Source organism: Drosophila tropicalis, unplaced genomic scaffold (genome assembly GCF_018151085.1).
Source record: "Drosophila tropicalis isolate 14030-0801.00 unplaced genomic scaffold, ASM1815108v1 contig_593, whole genome shotgun sequence".
Taxonomy (NCBI): Eukaryota; Metazoa; Arthropoda; class Insecta; order Diptera; family Drosophilidae; genus Drosophila; species Drosophila tropicalis.
The window spans coordinates 4,032,489-4,050,322 of record NW_027173070.1 but is presented as its reverse complement, the minus strand read 5'-3'; the positions used below and the strand labels follow the sequence as shown (position 1 = coordinate 4,050,322).

Genomic DNA, 17,834 nt, shown 5'->3' with positions numbered 1-17,834 from the left:
AACTCTAAGTCCAATTCAATTTCACCTACCCACATTGATTATTGTTTGTTGCTGTTTGATTTTTTTTTTTTCGGTGCTCGGTTGATGAATCAAATACGCTCGTATTTCCTCTGCCTCTGCTGTCGCCTCTGTTGTTTTAAACGAGAGTGAGGGAAAACAGAAACAGAATTATAAAAACGTTCAATTAGCTGAGGTAGTAAGTCATTACAGAGCAAGCGTTCGCTCAGGCAGCTCCCCAGCTCCAGCTCCAGCTCCAGTTCCCCACACTTGATGACGACGACGACGACGACGACGGCCACAATCGAAGACGACGACGTCTAGTGCCAACTTCAGCGGCTAGGTGAGGAGACATTTCAAAAGTGTTTCAAGTGCAATAAGAAAGTTTTATTAAAAAACCGCGTGTGAGTTTGTTGATTGTGGTGAAAATTTATTAAATGCAAGTTTTCAAATTGAGAACTAACCGAAAAAAAAAAACCCTTTAAGCCACCATTTCCACAATCAACTTACACGTGAGTGCCTTCAATTTTTTAATTATTTAAGCAAAAAAAAAAAACTTTACAAATAAATAAGTTTTGTGCAAATTTCTGCAACGTTGCGTTACCAGATCTCACATCGGTTTCTGTTTTTGTCTAACCATTCGCTGAGATCAGCTAATTAACCGCAAAACAAATGACACAAAAACGTTTCAAAAAATATAAAAAAGCAAAAAAAGACAGTGATCGGAATATGAAAGAAAAAAATAAGATAAAAACAGCTGATTCGTATTTTTAAAAAGTTGATTTACTTAAGGTGAGGTGAGTGAGTTTCAGTTGTAAATTAAAATTTGCACAAAATTTTAATGATCGTAAACACGAGTTTCTAAAAAAAAACAACTCATTTCTCATTGCCCAAAAAACGTTAAGTAAAATAAGATATGTATGAGAAAATGCAATTACTCAATGCAAATAATTTTCATGGCTTAATGATTGTCATTAAACTTTGTCGAAGTCAAGTGCATGATAAGCGCCAGGTAAATACTCCCCCAGAGAGTTCTGTTTGTTCTGTACCTTTTCAAAGAGTTCATATGTTCGGTTTAAGTATGTGATATTTGTTGAATTTTTTTCCCATTTGATCGAGGGAACATAATCAACACTCAAAAAAAAAAAAAAAAAATTGAGAGCCACTCGCCCGAAACGACTGTGTGTGTGTGCGTGTGTGAGACTGTGCATTGTATCTGAACTTGAACTTGAACAAAAGCAACGAATGAACGAAACAAAAAATGTGGCAATAACTACCCACACTCTGAATGGAAAACATTCCAATGATCATGAAAAGAAAAGCTACCAACGACAATAAGCTAAATCGCATAAAATTACAATAAATTGGCAATGAATTTGAATACAAGAGATAACTAAAGCTTTCTATACACATGTACATATATGTATGTAGAGGTTGTGGGTGGGTGGCTGATAGCCTCCTTTGAAAAGTAATTAACTAGGTGTGGAAAAGTTTTACTTTTCAAAAACGGCCTGCCTGCTTCTCAATTACTTGGCCATAATGTCATAAAGTTAATTATTGGCCCCATAATTGGAGAGCTCAGCTATGACACGCATTTCGGGCAAGAAACGTTTTTCATCTTCACACGTGGTCGTTTTTTTTTTCTTTTTTATGGAATTTGGAATGTGGTGAAGAGAATAGGCTTTAATCTATGAGTATATCTCCTGGGTGAGTGGCCACACACTCTGCAAGGGTATCACGATAAGACTAAATTATTTGATTTATGGTTTAGGCCAGCTCATGGCAACGCCTTAATCGAATACAAAGTGTTTATACAAAACTGGAAAAACTATACAATTTCTTTATAATTCTTCAAGTTGAGTGATTTATAAAACTATCTAGATGATTAAGTTGCTGATAGAATATATCAAAACCCTTTCCCTAGTGTGTGCTTCAGCCATTTAAGATGGCCAAATTGGTTTCATTTTTGTGTGTGTGGCCCAAAACTTATCTCTAGCGAACTTTCCGCCACTTGACCAATCCGATTAGAGCTAAGAAGTGTGTTTGAGTTTTGCGATTAAATTCATAAATTCTTCTTTAATAATTTCCCATTGACTTAATACAAGTAAGTACTAGAGGTACTCAAGAAAGTTTTCATTTTGCCTCATAAATTCAATAGAATTTTCTGTAATTTATTATTATACCAAATGCACTTTTAATGCCTGTAGAATGAACAATAAAATAAGTTTATAAATTTATTTGCGCATTAGTAGTAAATGAGAGATTATATTGGTTTATGCAATGAAATTAATTCTTCCTTACAAACTACAAATAATTTATATGATTGTGTTAAAAATTTATTGTATGGCTAGTTCAACTTAGTTGAAACAATTAACAATTCTAATTTCAAATTTGTATAATATAAAGTAGAAAAAAATTAGCAAGGGGGGACACTTTTTGTAGAACCTTATTGGGAAGTTCCAATATGATAATTTTTTTTTTTTACAGCCGCTATTAAATCTATATTAGATACCAACTGATTGTTGGTTGAATTCATTGAAATAATAGTTGTAATAGTTGACAAAAGTAAATAATAAACAATTTTTGGGGAATAAAATAAACTTGTCAACCTTTTTCGTTATGACTTGCAATCAATTTTTGTTGTTTTCGATTTTGGAAGACATTTTAAATAGGTATATTTTGTTAAACAGTGCTGCCCACATATTTAGTTCACTTCTGATTTCAACCTTGTTTATGAGGATTTTGTCGATTCAATTCAGCTTACATTTACACAAAAATCTTAGAGTATTAACATCCTTTAAACGCTTAGTAAATTAAATGTACTTTTTAGCAAGTGTATGAAATCGATTAAAAAACCCTTTAGTCCCTTTTGTTTATTTGTTTTCATCATTCGGTACTTTTTTTTCTATTTTTAAAATAAGTCAAGCCTGTTTTAAGATGCAACAATCGTAATATAATCAGCAATTAATATGTCAGGTGCCAGTCGGCTGGTGGGCCTGGGTAATCTGGTTAACCACACACGACTAACCGCAACTTCACACTGAAAACGTGAGATCGAGCAGTCGAGCAGTCGAGCGATCTAGCCAGCAATCATTTAGCAGTCTTCCCAAAAAAAATTACTGCCACATCATTCTATCTTGGGTTAACTGATTTTGCATTTTTCACTAAATGTTTACCAAACAGAACTAAAAATTTGCTAATTGTTTAAGCTGACGAATATTTTCTGTTAAATGAAATTATCAAATTGCGGCAAATGAAATCAATGATATTTCTTATTTTTGGCTCTAAGCCGGCAGATAAAGATTGTTTAGCCAGACATGACAATGAAAATCTCATTTATGTATTGTATTTGCCCAAAATATCATTTTAATTTAGACAAATGGCATGTAACTCCCACTCGTGAAATGAGTTAGATAGCTTTTGAGTTCACCTAAGCAAATAAGAAAACTTAAGCGAACCTGAACCTGGTTTTGTGTTTTTGTGTGTTGTTCCCCCCCAGTGTCTTGAATTTTGTTTGACTTTGAGTTATGAAACTTTCCAAATTGAATTTTTGCTTATAGCCCAGCATAAGACAATAGCTTAGACTCTAAAATACCCTGCAATTCAGATAAATAGTTTGTACAAAGGGTCTCTCAGGGGTCGTGTGGTTAAAAGGAATAAGTATATTTTGGATGAAGAAAATTTTGACGTTTTCTAGGTTGTATATTATATGTAGTCAACGTTTATGTGACTCTTCTTACTTTGTTGATATGTAGGGTATTAAGACAATTGAAATTCCTTTCACAAATAAACCGAACTGCTCAACTGTTTTTGTATTTTTTGTTTGTTATTTATTTTGTTTTTTATACATATATTTGATTGGATGATTACGTATATATAGAATTATAATTGATTTACCTAGAAATTGGGCAGTTAGCAAAATAAAAACCTGTTCTTTCCTCCTCTGACGCAGAGAAGAAAAAGGTTTCTGTGGCCCAATAAACAAATAGTTACATCATCTCATTGACAACGTAGAATGAAAGATTCGAAAGCTGGATCAACTGTTTAAATAAAAATCTGTGAATATTATGAATATACATTTACATTCAGATTACGAGACAAGACTAAAAATAGGGCCAATTAAATATTTAAGTCCATATGTATAACTTGATAAATATTATCCAACCAAGTCCAAGGTTAATACCAGACGTGGCAAAGGGAAACTTAAAGACTAAACGATCAACTGTACTTGAGAAATCGATGATAGAGATATCAAAGAAGATCAAAATTTTGTCAAATCATTTGCCAATATTTGTTGGCGAAAAAAATAAACTTTGTTAACTTGGAAAACGTGCGTGTGGGGAGATAAGCTCGTGAGCTGACGCAAAATATAAAGCAATTGCTATAATTTGCATTTGGTGATATTTGTTCAATCAATTGACCGCCGCCGACGGCGACAACTTGCTAAATTTATCAGACTAATTTATTTTGCTTACAGATTTAACACACACAACTTGATCAGCCGACGACACTGATCGCCGGAAAGGCTCTGAACGTGCCAAAATAACACATCTACCCAGAGCGGGAAGTGGAAACGCATGCGCAAAGGCTCGCAGATCTCTCGAGAGCGCGAATCAACAAATATTCGTATAAGCCAAACAATAATAATATATAAATAGTGTAAATAGACAAAAACGGAGCACACACACACAGTCTGTCGCCCTGTCTCCCTTGTCGATTTGTCTGCCTGACTGTTTTTCGAGACACAGATAGAGATCTCAGGTTGGCTATTTAAAGGCCCGCGCCGCAACGTCTATCAATCAGAACATTCCCAGCTGCCCAACTGGCAGCAGCGAGCAGCAGCACCAAGCACCAAGCCGCAAAAAAATATAGCACCACCCAGCACCACCAAACAGTCGACGAGTCAAATCGTTTCCAACCCACAAGTGACAACTAAATATGTCTGGAGGCCCTCAAAAGACGTGCTTACCCAAGACATTTTGATACAAAAACAATAACAAAGAAAATAAAACACCAAAACAGTTAGCCAATTGTTGTGCCGCGTCTACTTCGTTCACTTCTCCAACCACCTACATACTTACCTGTCTACATATCTACATATATTCATTCCTCGTCTTGACTTCAGACTTACGCAAGTCCATTCGGCATTGTGATATATATGCGTGAAACTGAATCAACTGTTCAATTTAAACGTAGAAAGTAAATTTAAAAAAAAAAAACACTCACACACACAAAACCAAAACACAAATAAATCACACAAAATGTCTGCATCAAAGGAGGCAATTTGCGCTAGCACCGAGAAGGATCTCGAAAAGCCACATTTAGGTGAGTTTTTTGAAAACTACAATTAAAACTTAGTGTAAGTTTTTTGGGTGAAGAAGTTATTTAAGTAATTAAAAAAGGAATCGGTAAAGAATTAAAAAAACACATTAGGGAAGAGCCAAAGTTAGACCTAATTTTCAAATTTTATTATATAAAACTTTCTTTTCAGCTTAGAAGTTTGTGATAGGAATACCCATATTTCTCTTTTGTCTGTCCAGTTCTCTTGTCTTCGCAATTCCTTTTCATAACAGAAATCCTGTTTCAGGAAATACCACTGCATACTAGGCATCATTCGCAATTATTAAAATAAATGTGATTATCTTATTTAAGATTTCATTTCTTCCCTCAAATACTATGCAATCGACTTAAATGCAAAACTCAACTATATATAATTAAGGCATGATTTCATGGTGACTGATGTATAATTGCTCTATTTGTTTCACATGACAATTCATAATGTTGGCATATAATTTGCTTGTATCGGTTGTGAAATAACATTTTGAGAAAATAATTGCCTTAGCTTCAAAGCCCACTGATATGCAGGTTCTACGTGGCAGATTTCAATGTTAATCTTTCTCACGATTTTGCAAGAGTCTTGAGTAAAAGTTTCCCTTCTATTGCTCTTAATGTTGATTCAATTTAATACAAAGTCTGAGAAAAGAGGCCACTTCAATTTGATTGAGAGAATTCACCAAAGAGCCGGAGGTCATTGTGAAAACGGAAGTTATTTATTATGCCAAAGTCTCCCCAAAAAAAGTATGCATATAAAGATTAAAATAAATTAATAATAAGAAAAACAGTTTCATCGCCGCTGCCTCTGCCGCCGACGCGTGATCCAAATTCGCAATTAACCTGATGATGATCACATTATCCAGCCTATAACCATAGTTTATTGACACAATGCCAGCTGTTTGTCTGTCCGCCTGTCTGTCATCTAATTTGCCTATTATGTATCCATTTATGGAAACTCTCCAAGCAAATAAGTAGTTTGTTTATGTTTTTTTTTATATATTTTTCCTACATCGCCAAGATGTCCGTCAATTGACATAGTTTTTGTGTTGTTTTCAGTCGTCGAAGTTCCTCAATGGCCTTTTTGGGGGCAACAAGTGTAAAACCGGTTACCGGCAATAACCGAAACAACCATATCGTTGCCAAATTACGTATCAGTGTTTCAATTGTACGTGAACTCTAGACAATAACCGGTTTTTAATACAATTCATAAACTTGGTTGGTTATCGGTTTCACAGTTAAGGTCAAAGACGCATATCAGATGGAAAAATGTGCAATCAAGTGCATCAAAAGCCTTGAAATTCCAGCGAGAGAACTTCTTTTTACTTTCATTTGGCACAGAGGCAGAGAATTAAAAGAGAAAAGTATTCAGAGAGAGTGTGTCAGCACTTGGCAACTTGCCAAAGATTCTCAAAAATGTTTGGCCCTGATATTGACATTTAAATATTTTCTTAAATAATTGCAGAGACTTTATTATATATTAATTTGGCTCTAAATGCAATAATTGATGATATTCCCTCGTTGAATAACATCGCAAAGTCTCATTCATTTTTCTAAAGCCCAGACAGCTTTCACTAGAGGAAAAATGTCATCTATAAAATGTTTATAATTTAATACTTTTAGTTAGAGCAACGACTCGATAATATCCTGCATCAAGTAAAACTTAAAAAATTTTAAACCAGTAAATATTAGACTTATCCCTTTTAAATTGCTTAATGTTCTCACATTTGGCAAATCTCTTTCCCTTCTATTCAGTTTTTAGTTGCCTAAATATATTTCGTATTTCATATCTTTCGAAAATTAAATTAACTTTAACTTAAGATGAACCTCTGCAGGTAAAAATAAGCTCCATTGCTTCAGAAACAACATGTAAGGTGTACCACAACTATAACAGTACATATATGTTTATATTCACTAGATATACAATTTGTGGTTTGGGGGATTTTTCTATATAACGCCAACGCCCTCTCAATTGATACTTCTGCTATGCAGTTTCTATTTGTATGAACGTCAACTATCAAATGAATAATGCGCTTAAGTTGAGCTCTTTCTAATGCGATCTCTGAGAGTTGAGTGTCATTCCCACATCCAGTTCAATTAGAAAATTGCTTTTATTTGGCAGCTTTCATGTTAGCGGAATATATATTATTTAGAACGAGGGCAATAGAAAAAACAAAACAGACTATTAAATTTGTTATCTTATTCGTGACTTTTGCTATAATTTATTATTTAAGCATTTTGTTGTAAATTACTCATCTCATCTTAAAAGCGCATGTTATTCATATAAATTGCAAATTCCTGAAACACTTAGTTCCCCTCAATAGTTTACTAGATGTTTAACAACAAGCGAGTGACAAATCTAATTTTAGATGGACCTCAAAACACTTTCTACAACATGACATGAGATCAGCAATTTGCAGTAGTAGTAGTAGTTTACAATTAGTTTGAACCCTATTAATATTATCATTAAATGTTGTTATTGAAGAGCCATCACAAAGAGAATCATACATACATACATATAGAGAGATCAGCCAGAGACCTATTTTAACCTTGTAAAACAAACACATAAAGCTTCTTCTGTCTTTAAGTATTTGCCAATATTTGTGAAACTTCTTTACACCTGTATTGTGCGAGCCGATTCCGGGAACCTGGGACACATTTTAAGTATGTGAGACGACAAGTATTGTTGAGCCATAAAAAAACAAAATGATTAAAACTGAAGTAAATAAGAGATAAATCGCCATATATGTATAACATACAAATCTTCCATAGACTCGGAATACCCTCGAGAATAAATAATAAACTCAATATTTAAAATATACGTTACTTAAGTAAGTCTTACGTCTTACTTTACGTACTTTCTTTAAATACGACCGACGCCTAAAAGCAGGCTAGACAAGCTTAGTCAATACAACCACACATAGAGCCGCGAAGCTTTCCATTGAAAGTTCTAAAGCTCTTTGCTCTCTAATGAGCAACAAATACCATTTTGAAATTTAAATATGCGACTTTTCTAAAAACGCAATCATGCATTAACACAATCGTGATCTATCTACAATTACCGAACGGAAATAGAACAAAAACTTAAACTATAATAGGGAGAACCTGTCATCTAGTTGCTTGGCAGCCATTGTCAAAAATCACTTAATTGTTTCAACCGCAACCGTACTGAATAAGCAAAAAATTCCATTCACTGGTCTTGCCAAAAATATTCGGTGTGACAAATATGCTGCATTTTCTATACCCTAGTAAATTAGGAATTTTTATTAGAAAAATTTCTTTGGACATTATGTTCCAAATATTTAAAGAATTTTAAAGTTTTTTTTTTTAACTATATACATTTATAAGTTTATTTTTCTGATAAGGTCAAAACAAACCACATTCCGAATAAAATTGTTTAGGAAACAAACCCAAAAACTCTGGTCTGATAATAAAGTACTTGCTTTTCTTAAGAAATTACTTAGATTAATTATATAACTAGTTAAGTCAAGTAAATCTAGAAAACGAATCCAGAATATCAGGGTTTTTTCTAGACTTTCTAAATAAATTTACCCATATGTTTCGTTGGGTGGTGTCATTAAATCAAAACATGTACATATATGTATTTATGTACTTTTAGGTATAGATAGTATAGGATTGGAAACAATGCCGGTCTTGATGGCGGTTTGTTTTTTGTTGTTGCTGTACGTTGTCACGAGAACGACTTAGCAATTCGATAAAATTTCTCTATGCCCCAATGGGCAAGAATAGCCATAACAAATTCATATGAAACCCCATGAATATGAATCATGTTCAAAGTCCGAATTGAGTGGCCAGCTCGAATGCCCTACACATCTTCCATATGAAGAATATTCTCGGGTGAGCTCAAGCGAAAAAAAAAGCAGCTCATATAAAAGTCGTCTAGATTGAATATGGGTATTGAACTTGGAAAGAGAAACAGGCGAGAAACACGTGTTTGACTCTTGCGACGACGACAACGACGACGACTTTCGAGTAAGCTTCCATATCGCCAGATATATACAAACATACACACCCACAAAACACACACTCGTGGCCATGGATATGTGTGTTTCAAAGCGTGACTGTAGCTATTTCTATAGTCCATTTGGATTTTTGTGGCTTAGGTTGATTTGGTTTTTTTATTCTTTTTGTCAAAAATTAACATCAACTTGTCAAAGCAAATTGCCCGAGTGGAGTTGTACGTACACATTTATGTATGATATAATTTTGCGTTTTTGGACTTAATTAGTAATTGCATGCACCTTGGTGGCGCCTCCATTTAGCACTCTTGTGAGGGCATTTGCCCTGCTCTCTGCTAGCATTTCTATGAGTTCATCGGGCATATGGCAAACCTTTTTGCAAAGGCTTTGTGGGTTCCACTAATGGGGGTTTATTTCAATGATGTCTGGAATACCCTTTCAACCAATTTCATTTCCTAATCACTTAGCTTTTGCATATTTTAGGCAAGGCGCGTGTTTCATTTTTTCAGTCACGAGATGTGACCGTGTTGTGTGTGTATGGTTGTTGCTTACGTCTGTTTTCTATTTATAGACATATGTTTATTATATATCTACAGATGAAACGATTTATTAGGCTAAAGTGACTGAAAAGTTCAGTTAATTAATTGACATCAATCTATAGAATGTATCAGTCGATGATGCATTCTAGAAATACATACATATATCAAGAACTTTAGTGGCAATAGTTGAATTTAATTAATCAAAATCTCTTGTGACCGAAAAGACACAATTTCTGGTTGATGTAATCGCGTGAGAGCAACGCCGGCGCAAAAGCCTCTCCGCAGAGTGTTCTCCTACCCCCTCGCCACAGTCCCTTCTTGGTGGTCTTTAAAACCCAAGGGAACGCAACAGTTGGCGCTCAGTAGAAAAAGCAACAGCTGAGCGAGAACAAGAGCAGTCTTCCATTAGTACTCAGTACTCAGTTGTATATCCAACGTTGTACCAATCGCACACACAGACTGAACTGTAAACGCAACGGCAAATAATAATTTTACAATTAGTTCACTTTTTGGTTCGTTTACTTGAAATCCGGCAAGAAATGTTTCGGCTTGGCCCATGTTACAGATAGAAAATGAAATGGTTTAAACGTGTGCGAAAAAAGTTTTGATTAAACAAAAAATCGTTAAAAAAAAGCAACAACAACGCGAATTTAATTCGAATTTTTAGTCTAGTTTAATATAGTTTTGTTGGAGAACATTTCAAAAATGCCTTTTCGTCGCAGTAAACTAAATCATCGCCATCATCGTGATGGTCATATTCTGGTTTGGGATCAGAGAAATCTACACGAATCTCTCGACGAGCAGGACACCCCAAAAAGTAAGATTAGTGGAAATAAAATTAAATTGCTGTTTTTTATTATCTATTGCTACGTAATTGTATTAATTAAATCTCAAACTTTCGCTTGCCGGCAAAAACGTCAGCACGAGAGTGTATAACTCGCACGAGAACACATTGCGTATACGTAATGTTTATAGTTGGTCGCTCGTTTTAATTCTTTTTAAAAATAGATTTCGATTTTCTGCTGATGTTGGAGTCACCCTGTGTAGAGCGCGATATACACGTGCTTGGTATGATAAAAAAAAAAATAGCTGACATCGTTCGGTCGGTCGATTGTGCAAAACGAGACCAGCCCACATCAGACCAAGGTGTCGGAGTGGGCGGGGGGAACGTTCACTAATCGCACGATTTAACGCTGTGTGACCAGAAAAACAAAAATTCCAATGCTTTAGAATCTACAATAAGTGAAAATTTTAATTTCTTTAGATTCAGCAATTCGCTTTTGTTTTTGTTGATATCATAAGTGTATAGTAGGCAAAAATTTTTGCACCATCAATTTCGGACATGACATGGCAGTTTGGTCCGCGCTCTCCCTTTCTCTTACACCTTGTTGGCCGCGAATTCCATTAGGGCCAAGTCAAAGTATACTGCGTTTTATTTCGTACTGTACTTGGGGAAAAAGTGTGCAAAACCTCACGTGTTCGCAGAGACCTTCTCTATACCATACACATTTACACAAATGACAAATGACAAAACAAATATAGACGGCAATTCCCTTTCATTGCAGAAACAATAACAATAATAGTAATAATAACAATTTCTAATAATCACTAGGAAAGGCAAATTGCGCAACAATCACCTAGAATGCGGATGAGGCAACCAATTATGGTTTGGTTTAGGGGTAGGGTAGGCTCTCTCTATAGAGGTTCTTGGGTCTCGCCCTCAATGCGTAATATTCTTATTTTGAGTCATAATAAGTAAATCTAAATCTTATCTGCAACGAACAATGAACCTTGGACTAAACAAACCTCACACTCAAGACAATTTCTTGGTGCTGTTGATGATGATAATGATGATTGTGGTTGTGATGATGCTGATGGGATCTTATCTTAGCGATGAGCTCGTTCTAGTGGGATAATTTCTTTTTGGTTTTATTTTTGGCATGCATTGGCAAAAATGCTTTGACATGTTTTCCGCTTTCATTGAATTTAATTGGGCGGGATAAATATATACCTATATATTTCTAGTTTATGATTCATGTTGTTAAGTCAATTTGCTCATTGCTCAATCAACTCTTAATTTTTTCAGGATGTTTTGCTACTCGTTATTTTGTAACTTTCATGCTCTTCCTGGGCATGGCAAATGCTTATGTTATGCGTACCAATATGTCGGTGGCTATTGTTGCAATGGTCAATCACACGGCGGTTAATGAAGGCAACGAAGTTTTTGATGACGAATGCGGAGATCGTGATATACCAGTAGTAAGTAAAAACAAACTAAAGTTATGAGTAAAATGGTTACTAACTTTTGAATCTTTTTTTCCCCTCCAGGACAATGGCCAGGATGGAGAGTTCAAATGGAGTTCAAGTCTTCAGGGTTATATACTCTCATCCTTCTTCTATGGTTATGTTATCACGCAGATTCCATTTGGCATATTGGCCAAGAAATTTGGAGCAATGCGTTTCCTTGGCTATGGCATGTTGATCAATTCGGTGTTTGCCTTCTTGGTCCCAGTGGCAGCTCGTGAGGGCGGCGTCTGGGGACTGTGTGCTGTCCGTTTCATTCAGGGTCTGGGCGAGGGACCAATTGTGCCATGTACTCACGCTATGTTGGCCAAATGGATTCCACCCAATGAACGTTCGCGTATGGGTGCCGCTGTTTATGCGGGAGCACAGTTTGGAACAATTATCTCTATGCCTCTGTCTGGTCTATTGGCTGAATATGGTTTTGATGGTGGCTGGCCTTCGATTTTCTATGTGTTTGGCGTGGTTGGCACTGTGTGGTCTATTGCATTCCTGTTTTTCGTTCACGAGGATCCCTCCAGTCATCCCACCATTGATGAGCGTGAGAAACGTTACATTAACGATGCTCTATGGGGAGCTGATGTGATCAAGGTAAGCTGACATACATTTTCCGTGCTTTTCTCTTTCTTCTTATTAATAAGTTGGTTTTCTTTTCTGCAGAGTCCACCAATTCCATTCAAGGCCATTGCAAAATCATTGCCATTCTATGCCATCCTCCTCGCACATATGGGCCACAACTACGGCTACGAGACTCTAATGACTGAGCTGCCCACGTACATGAAACAGGTGCTTCGTTTCTCCTTGAAGTCCAATGGTCTGCTGAGCTCTTTGCCCTACCTAGCCATGTGGCTGTTCTCCATGTTCATTTCGGTCATTGCCGATTGGATGATTAGCTCCAAGCGTTTCTCTTTGACCGCTACCAGGAAACTGATCAACAGCATTGGTCAATATGGACCTGGTCTGGCTCTTATTGCTGCTTCCTACACGGGCTGTGATCGTGCCCTAACTCTGGCCATTCTCACAATTGGTGTGGGTCTCAACGGTGGCATCTACTCGGGCTTCAAGATCAATCACTTGGATCTGACGCCACGTTTTGCTGGCTTCCTGATGGCCATTACCAATTGTTTGGCCAATTTGGCTGGTCTCCTGGCTCCCATTGCTGCTGGCAATTTGATCAACAACAATCCAACAATGGGCCAATGGCAAATTGTATTCTTCATTGCCGCCTTTGTGTACATCATTTGCGGCACCTTCTACAACATCTTTGGCTCGGGTGAACGTCAATTCTGGGACCAACCTGAGAATGATGAACAGAAACCGGCACTGGCAGCTGCTGATGCCAATAGTAATCAGCCCACTAGGGCCATAACTGCCCAGCAATAGACCCCCACGACCCATTTACCAAGTAGCCTTTTAGATTAGTCCTTTGTTATAGTTAACTAGTTAAGTTGCAAAGTTGTTATTAGTGAGCATTGACCTAGCTACCTACCTAACTACATACATACATACATGTTAGTTTTGTTATCCTACCTGTCAATCAATCAAAAGACAATAGGCTCCTTCCCCCCGCCCTTTCCCATTATCAAACTACTGAGCACAAATTGTAAAACTCAAGTCACGCATGATTTAGTTTTTCGATTCCCAACCACTGAAACATTTTGTGTAGTTTGTAGTTGTATCTTATTGTGATAGCAGAAGAGTTTATTAAATTATAAAATTTATAATTGAGTAAATTTAAGAAATGAAAATGAACTTGACACAGAAACAAGTCAAGATTTGCTAATAAAAAATTTATATATTTGCCTAAAGGGCAAATTAACAAACGACAATTTGTGTACTGATAAAAATTTATAACTTAATTTGATAATAATTACAGCTTGTCATTGATTGTGATAAATGAGCTATGGGTATAAGTATTAAGGTTTTCCCAATGGATTTTTTTTTCATAGTTAGTTCCACGATGGCTCACGATGAGGAACTAGAACAGGAGCAAATTGATTTCAAGGTGTCATCATTTCGTGGCTCTTTGCGACGCACTTGGCATGATTTTTGCGCTACTAGCAGCATTCATGGCCTAAAGTATACACGTGAAGAGGACACGAATCGTATAGTTCACTTCATTTGGCTTCTCATCTCGCTGGTGATGTTCATATGTGCCATTGTTATGGCTCAGACTTTCTATGCCGACTATCGTAGTAATCCTACACGCATGAATGTGGAAAGTGACCATACACCAGTGAATTATTTATATTTTCCACCTATAACTATTTGCCCGGATGTTTTATTTAATATGGAAAAATCTCAAGCATTTCTACAGACCCTACATCTACCACAGGGAACTAAACTATTGGATATACAAAGACATTTGCATATATTCTATGGCTTTATGGTCGACGATGAACGCTATGCCGATCAGGATATTGAGCACATGGAAACACTTTTGGCCATTAACAATTTGACATTGCAAGAATTTGTGCAACATTTACGTTGGGACTGTGATGAGATTTTACATCGTTGTCGTTATCGTGGCCAAATTGTCAATTGTTCGCAACTCTTTCAGCTATCCAAGACTTTTTTTGGGCACTGTTGTTCTTTCAATTTGCGACAAAAGGGGTAAACACTTTAAATGATCGGATATTTTGATATTAAACTTCTCTTTTGCAGTCTCAATTTCACAGGTCAACGAGCTGCTGGGGGGCTTGGACTATGGACTCTCTGTTATAGTTCGCTATAAGGATGCCAAATACGATCCTGTGCAATCGTATTCGTACGGTGTAAAGCTGCTAATACAAGAAACCGATGCCTTTCCTAGTGCTCATTCGGTTTCTAAATTCATTTCCTTTAATACAGAAGTTTTTGCCACATTAAGACCGCAGGAAACGTTCTGTTCCAATGCTGTTAAAGCATTAACAATCAAGGAACGAAACTGTGTTTTTCGTCAAGAGTTTCCTTTGCGTTACTTCTCGGACTATGTGTATCCAAATTGTGAGCTCAATTGTAGAGTTACGAATATGGTCAAGTTTTGCGGTTGTTATACTTATTTCTTTGATTTCAATCGCACGCACGAGAGAATATGTTCTTTTCGTGACATACCTTGTTTGGTGGACAATTTTGGTGGGTGCTGAGACAGAGTCTGAGTTTAAGACAAGTAACTGTAGTTGAAATATTTCCTTTTCTAGCCAATATAATAACACGTAGACGCAGCACTCAGTGTCCATGTCCTTTGACCTGCGAATACTTTGATTATGATGTCCAGATATCTAATTTTCCTCTACAGCTAAATATGCCGGTTATGGATCCATTTTAGTAAGTAAAAAATGACTAGCAGATTTCTCTAGTAATTTCTCTTCATGTCTTCAGTTCCGATATAGCAAAAAACGATGGGATCGTACATATATTTATTAATTCGCAAGTTTATCGAAGAGTACGTCATGATTTGCTCTCTAATATGGTCACTTTGGTCTGTAAGTTTCAGGTTAATCGATTCTCAAATCTATTTTGTTAATGTTTTTTTATCTGTTTGTTAGCAAACTTGGGAAGTGCTTTTAGCCTGTTTGTGGGAATGAGTATGCTTAGTGTCGTCGAGATAATTTACTACTTTTCAATCATTTTGCGTAAGAACTACATGCAAGAGTGTCAAGCACGGCGTAAATATTTGCAAAAGAGGTCAAAGTTCGAGACGCAGATGTCAATTTTTACAATACACAAGACACAATCAGAATGAAAACACAAAATAAAAATATTGTCATAAATAAGAGCAATAAAATGATCAAGTTCAATACGTTTTCTATTTGGGTTTTTGTTCATTTGCTTTGCTATCGCATATTGCCATAGGTCAGACCATCTTCATCATAAATTCGCTTCTAATCGCGCTCATGTGCCATCCATAAATTGGACCCAAGCAAAGCTCCCAGCAGATAGCTGATAAGATACAGCGAATTCCTATAAAAGAGTCAGCAAAAGTGGCCATTTTCTTAGAAGCTTGTACGTTGGCCATGAGATTGCCATTGTTAGTTTTACTCTGTTCCGGGTTGGCTTTAACGCTGGCCCAGCATAATCCCCATTGGTGGGGTAATCGGAATACCATTGTCCATCTCTTTGAATGGAAATGGACGGATATTGCCGACGAATGTGAACGTTTCTTGGGTCCACGTGGCTACGCCGGTGTTCAAGTGAGTCCAGCCAATGAGAATATCATATCCGAGGGACGTCCTTGGTGGGAACGCTATCAACCGATCTCTTATAAACTAGTAACCCGCTCTGGAAATGAATTGGAATTCGCTTCCATGGTTAAGCGTTGCAATGACGTGGGCGTACGCATCTATGTAGATGTCCTACTCAATCACATGTCTGCTGACTTTGATGGATTGGCCACGGGTACAGGTGGTTCAGTGGCTGAGCCGGCAAAGAAGAGTTTCCCCAGTGTCCCATACACAGCCGAAGATTTCCATGAGACGTGCGAGATAACCGATTGGAATGATCGATTCCAAGTGCAGCAATGCGAATTGGTTGGTCTAAAGGATCTGAATCAGAATCGTGATTGGGTGAGGACAAAGTTAATTGAGTTCTTGGATCATCTGATAGAGCTTGGTGTGGCTGGTTTTCGTGTGGATGCTGCCAAACATATGGCAGCCGAGGATCTTTTGGTGAGTAAGACACCACACTCTTTCTTTTTCAATGACTCATAACTTTCGTTTGCCATTCAGTTCATTTACAGTAGCGTGCGTGATTTGAACATTAATCATGGTTTTCCCAACAATGCCCGTCCCTTTATATACCAAGAGGTTATCGATCATGGCCACGAGACTGTGACTCGCGAGGAATACAATGAATTGGGCGCAGTCACCGAGTTCCGTTTTTCGGAGGAAATTGGCAAGGCATTCCGTGGTAACAATGCCCTTAAATGGCTGCAGAGTTGGGGCACCGATTGGGGCTTTTTATCTTCCGGTCAGGCACTTACCTTTGTGGATAACCATGACAATCAGCGTGATAGTGGAGATGTTCTCAACTACAAATCACCAAAGCAATATAAAATGGCCACTGCTTTCCATTTGGCCTATCCATATGGCATTAGTCGTGTCATGAGTTCATTCGGCTTCGATGATCGCGATCAGGCACCACCTCAAGATGCTCAGGAGCAACTGATTTCCCCTGAATTCGATGCCGATGGCGGTTGTTCCAATGGATGGATCTGTGAGCATCGCTGGCGACAGATCTACAACATGGTAGGATTCAAAAACGCCGTAAGGGATACAGAGTTGACCAACTGGTGGGACAATGGAGATAACCAAATCGCCTTTTGCCGCGGCTCGAAGGGTTTTATTGCCATCAATAACAATTTGTACAATCTGTCTGAGACACTTCAGACTTGTTTACCTGCTGGTGAATACTGTGATGTCATCTCTGGCAGCTTGGTGGACGGTGTCTGCACTGGTAAATCCGTGTCGGTCGATGGCAATGGCTATGGTTATATCCATATTGGCACTGAGGACTTTGATGGTGTTTTGGCCATACATACCGACGCAAAATTATAAAAAATTAAACTCTTTATAATATTAAAAAGGACAAGGACGTTATTTCTGTTTTTTTTTCCTTTTTCTTTTGTTTATTTCTCAAAATTACAATGAAAACGAACGCACATAAAGTATAATTGGGATTAACCCTTTGATTACACATCTTTATATGA

General features: G+C 37.0%; 3 protein-coding genes across 4 annotated transcripts; all 3 read left to right on the top strand.

Annotated features, from left to right (window-relative positions):
- The first annotated feature begins 182 nt into the window (after positions 1-182).
- On the top strand, positions 183-13,971 carry Picot (putative inorganic phosphate cotransporter protein picot). Of its 2 annotated transcripts, XM_068289755.1 has the most exons (5): positions 183-340; positions 4,475-5,322; positions 11,934-12,106; positions 12,176-12,739; positions 12,809-13,971. In XM_068289755.1, exons 2-5 carry the CDS (start codon positions 5,259-5,261, stop codon positions 13,529-13,531), a joined length of 1,524 nt encoding a protein of 507 aa, XP_068145856.1. In that variant the 5' UTR covers positions 183-340; positions 4,475-5,258; the 3' UTR covers positions 13,532-13,971. The 2 variants fall into 2 exon arrangements, with proteins under 2 accessions (XP_068145856.1, XP_068145855.1); XM_068289754.1 differs by lacking the exons at positions 183-340; positions 4,475-5,322 and adding an exon at positions 10,507-10,664.
- Positions 13,972-14,108: 137 nt separating this feature from the next.
- On the top strand, positions 14,109-15,872 carry Nach (nach). The gene is given in 6 exon segments (XM_068291531.1): positions 14,109-14,761; positions 14,813-14,837; positions 14,839-15,262; positions 15,328-15,454; positions 15,509-15,612; positions 15,676-15,872. Coding segments are annotated over 6 exon segments (1,530 nt in total).
- Positions 15,873-16,142: 270 nt separating this feature from the next.
- Amyrel (Amylase related) lies at positions 16,143-17,724 on the top strand. The gene is made up of 2 exons (XM_068289677.1): positions 16,143-16,794; positions 16,855-17,724. Exons 1-2 carry the CDS (start codon positions 16,144-16,146, stop codon positions 17,680-17,682), a joined length of 1,479 nt encoding a protein of 492 aa, XP_068145778.1. The 5' UTR covers position 16,143; the 3' UTR covers positions 17,683-17,724.
- The last annotated feature ends 110 nt before the right edge of the window (positions 17,725-17,834 follow it).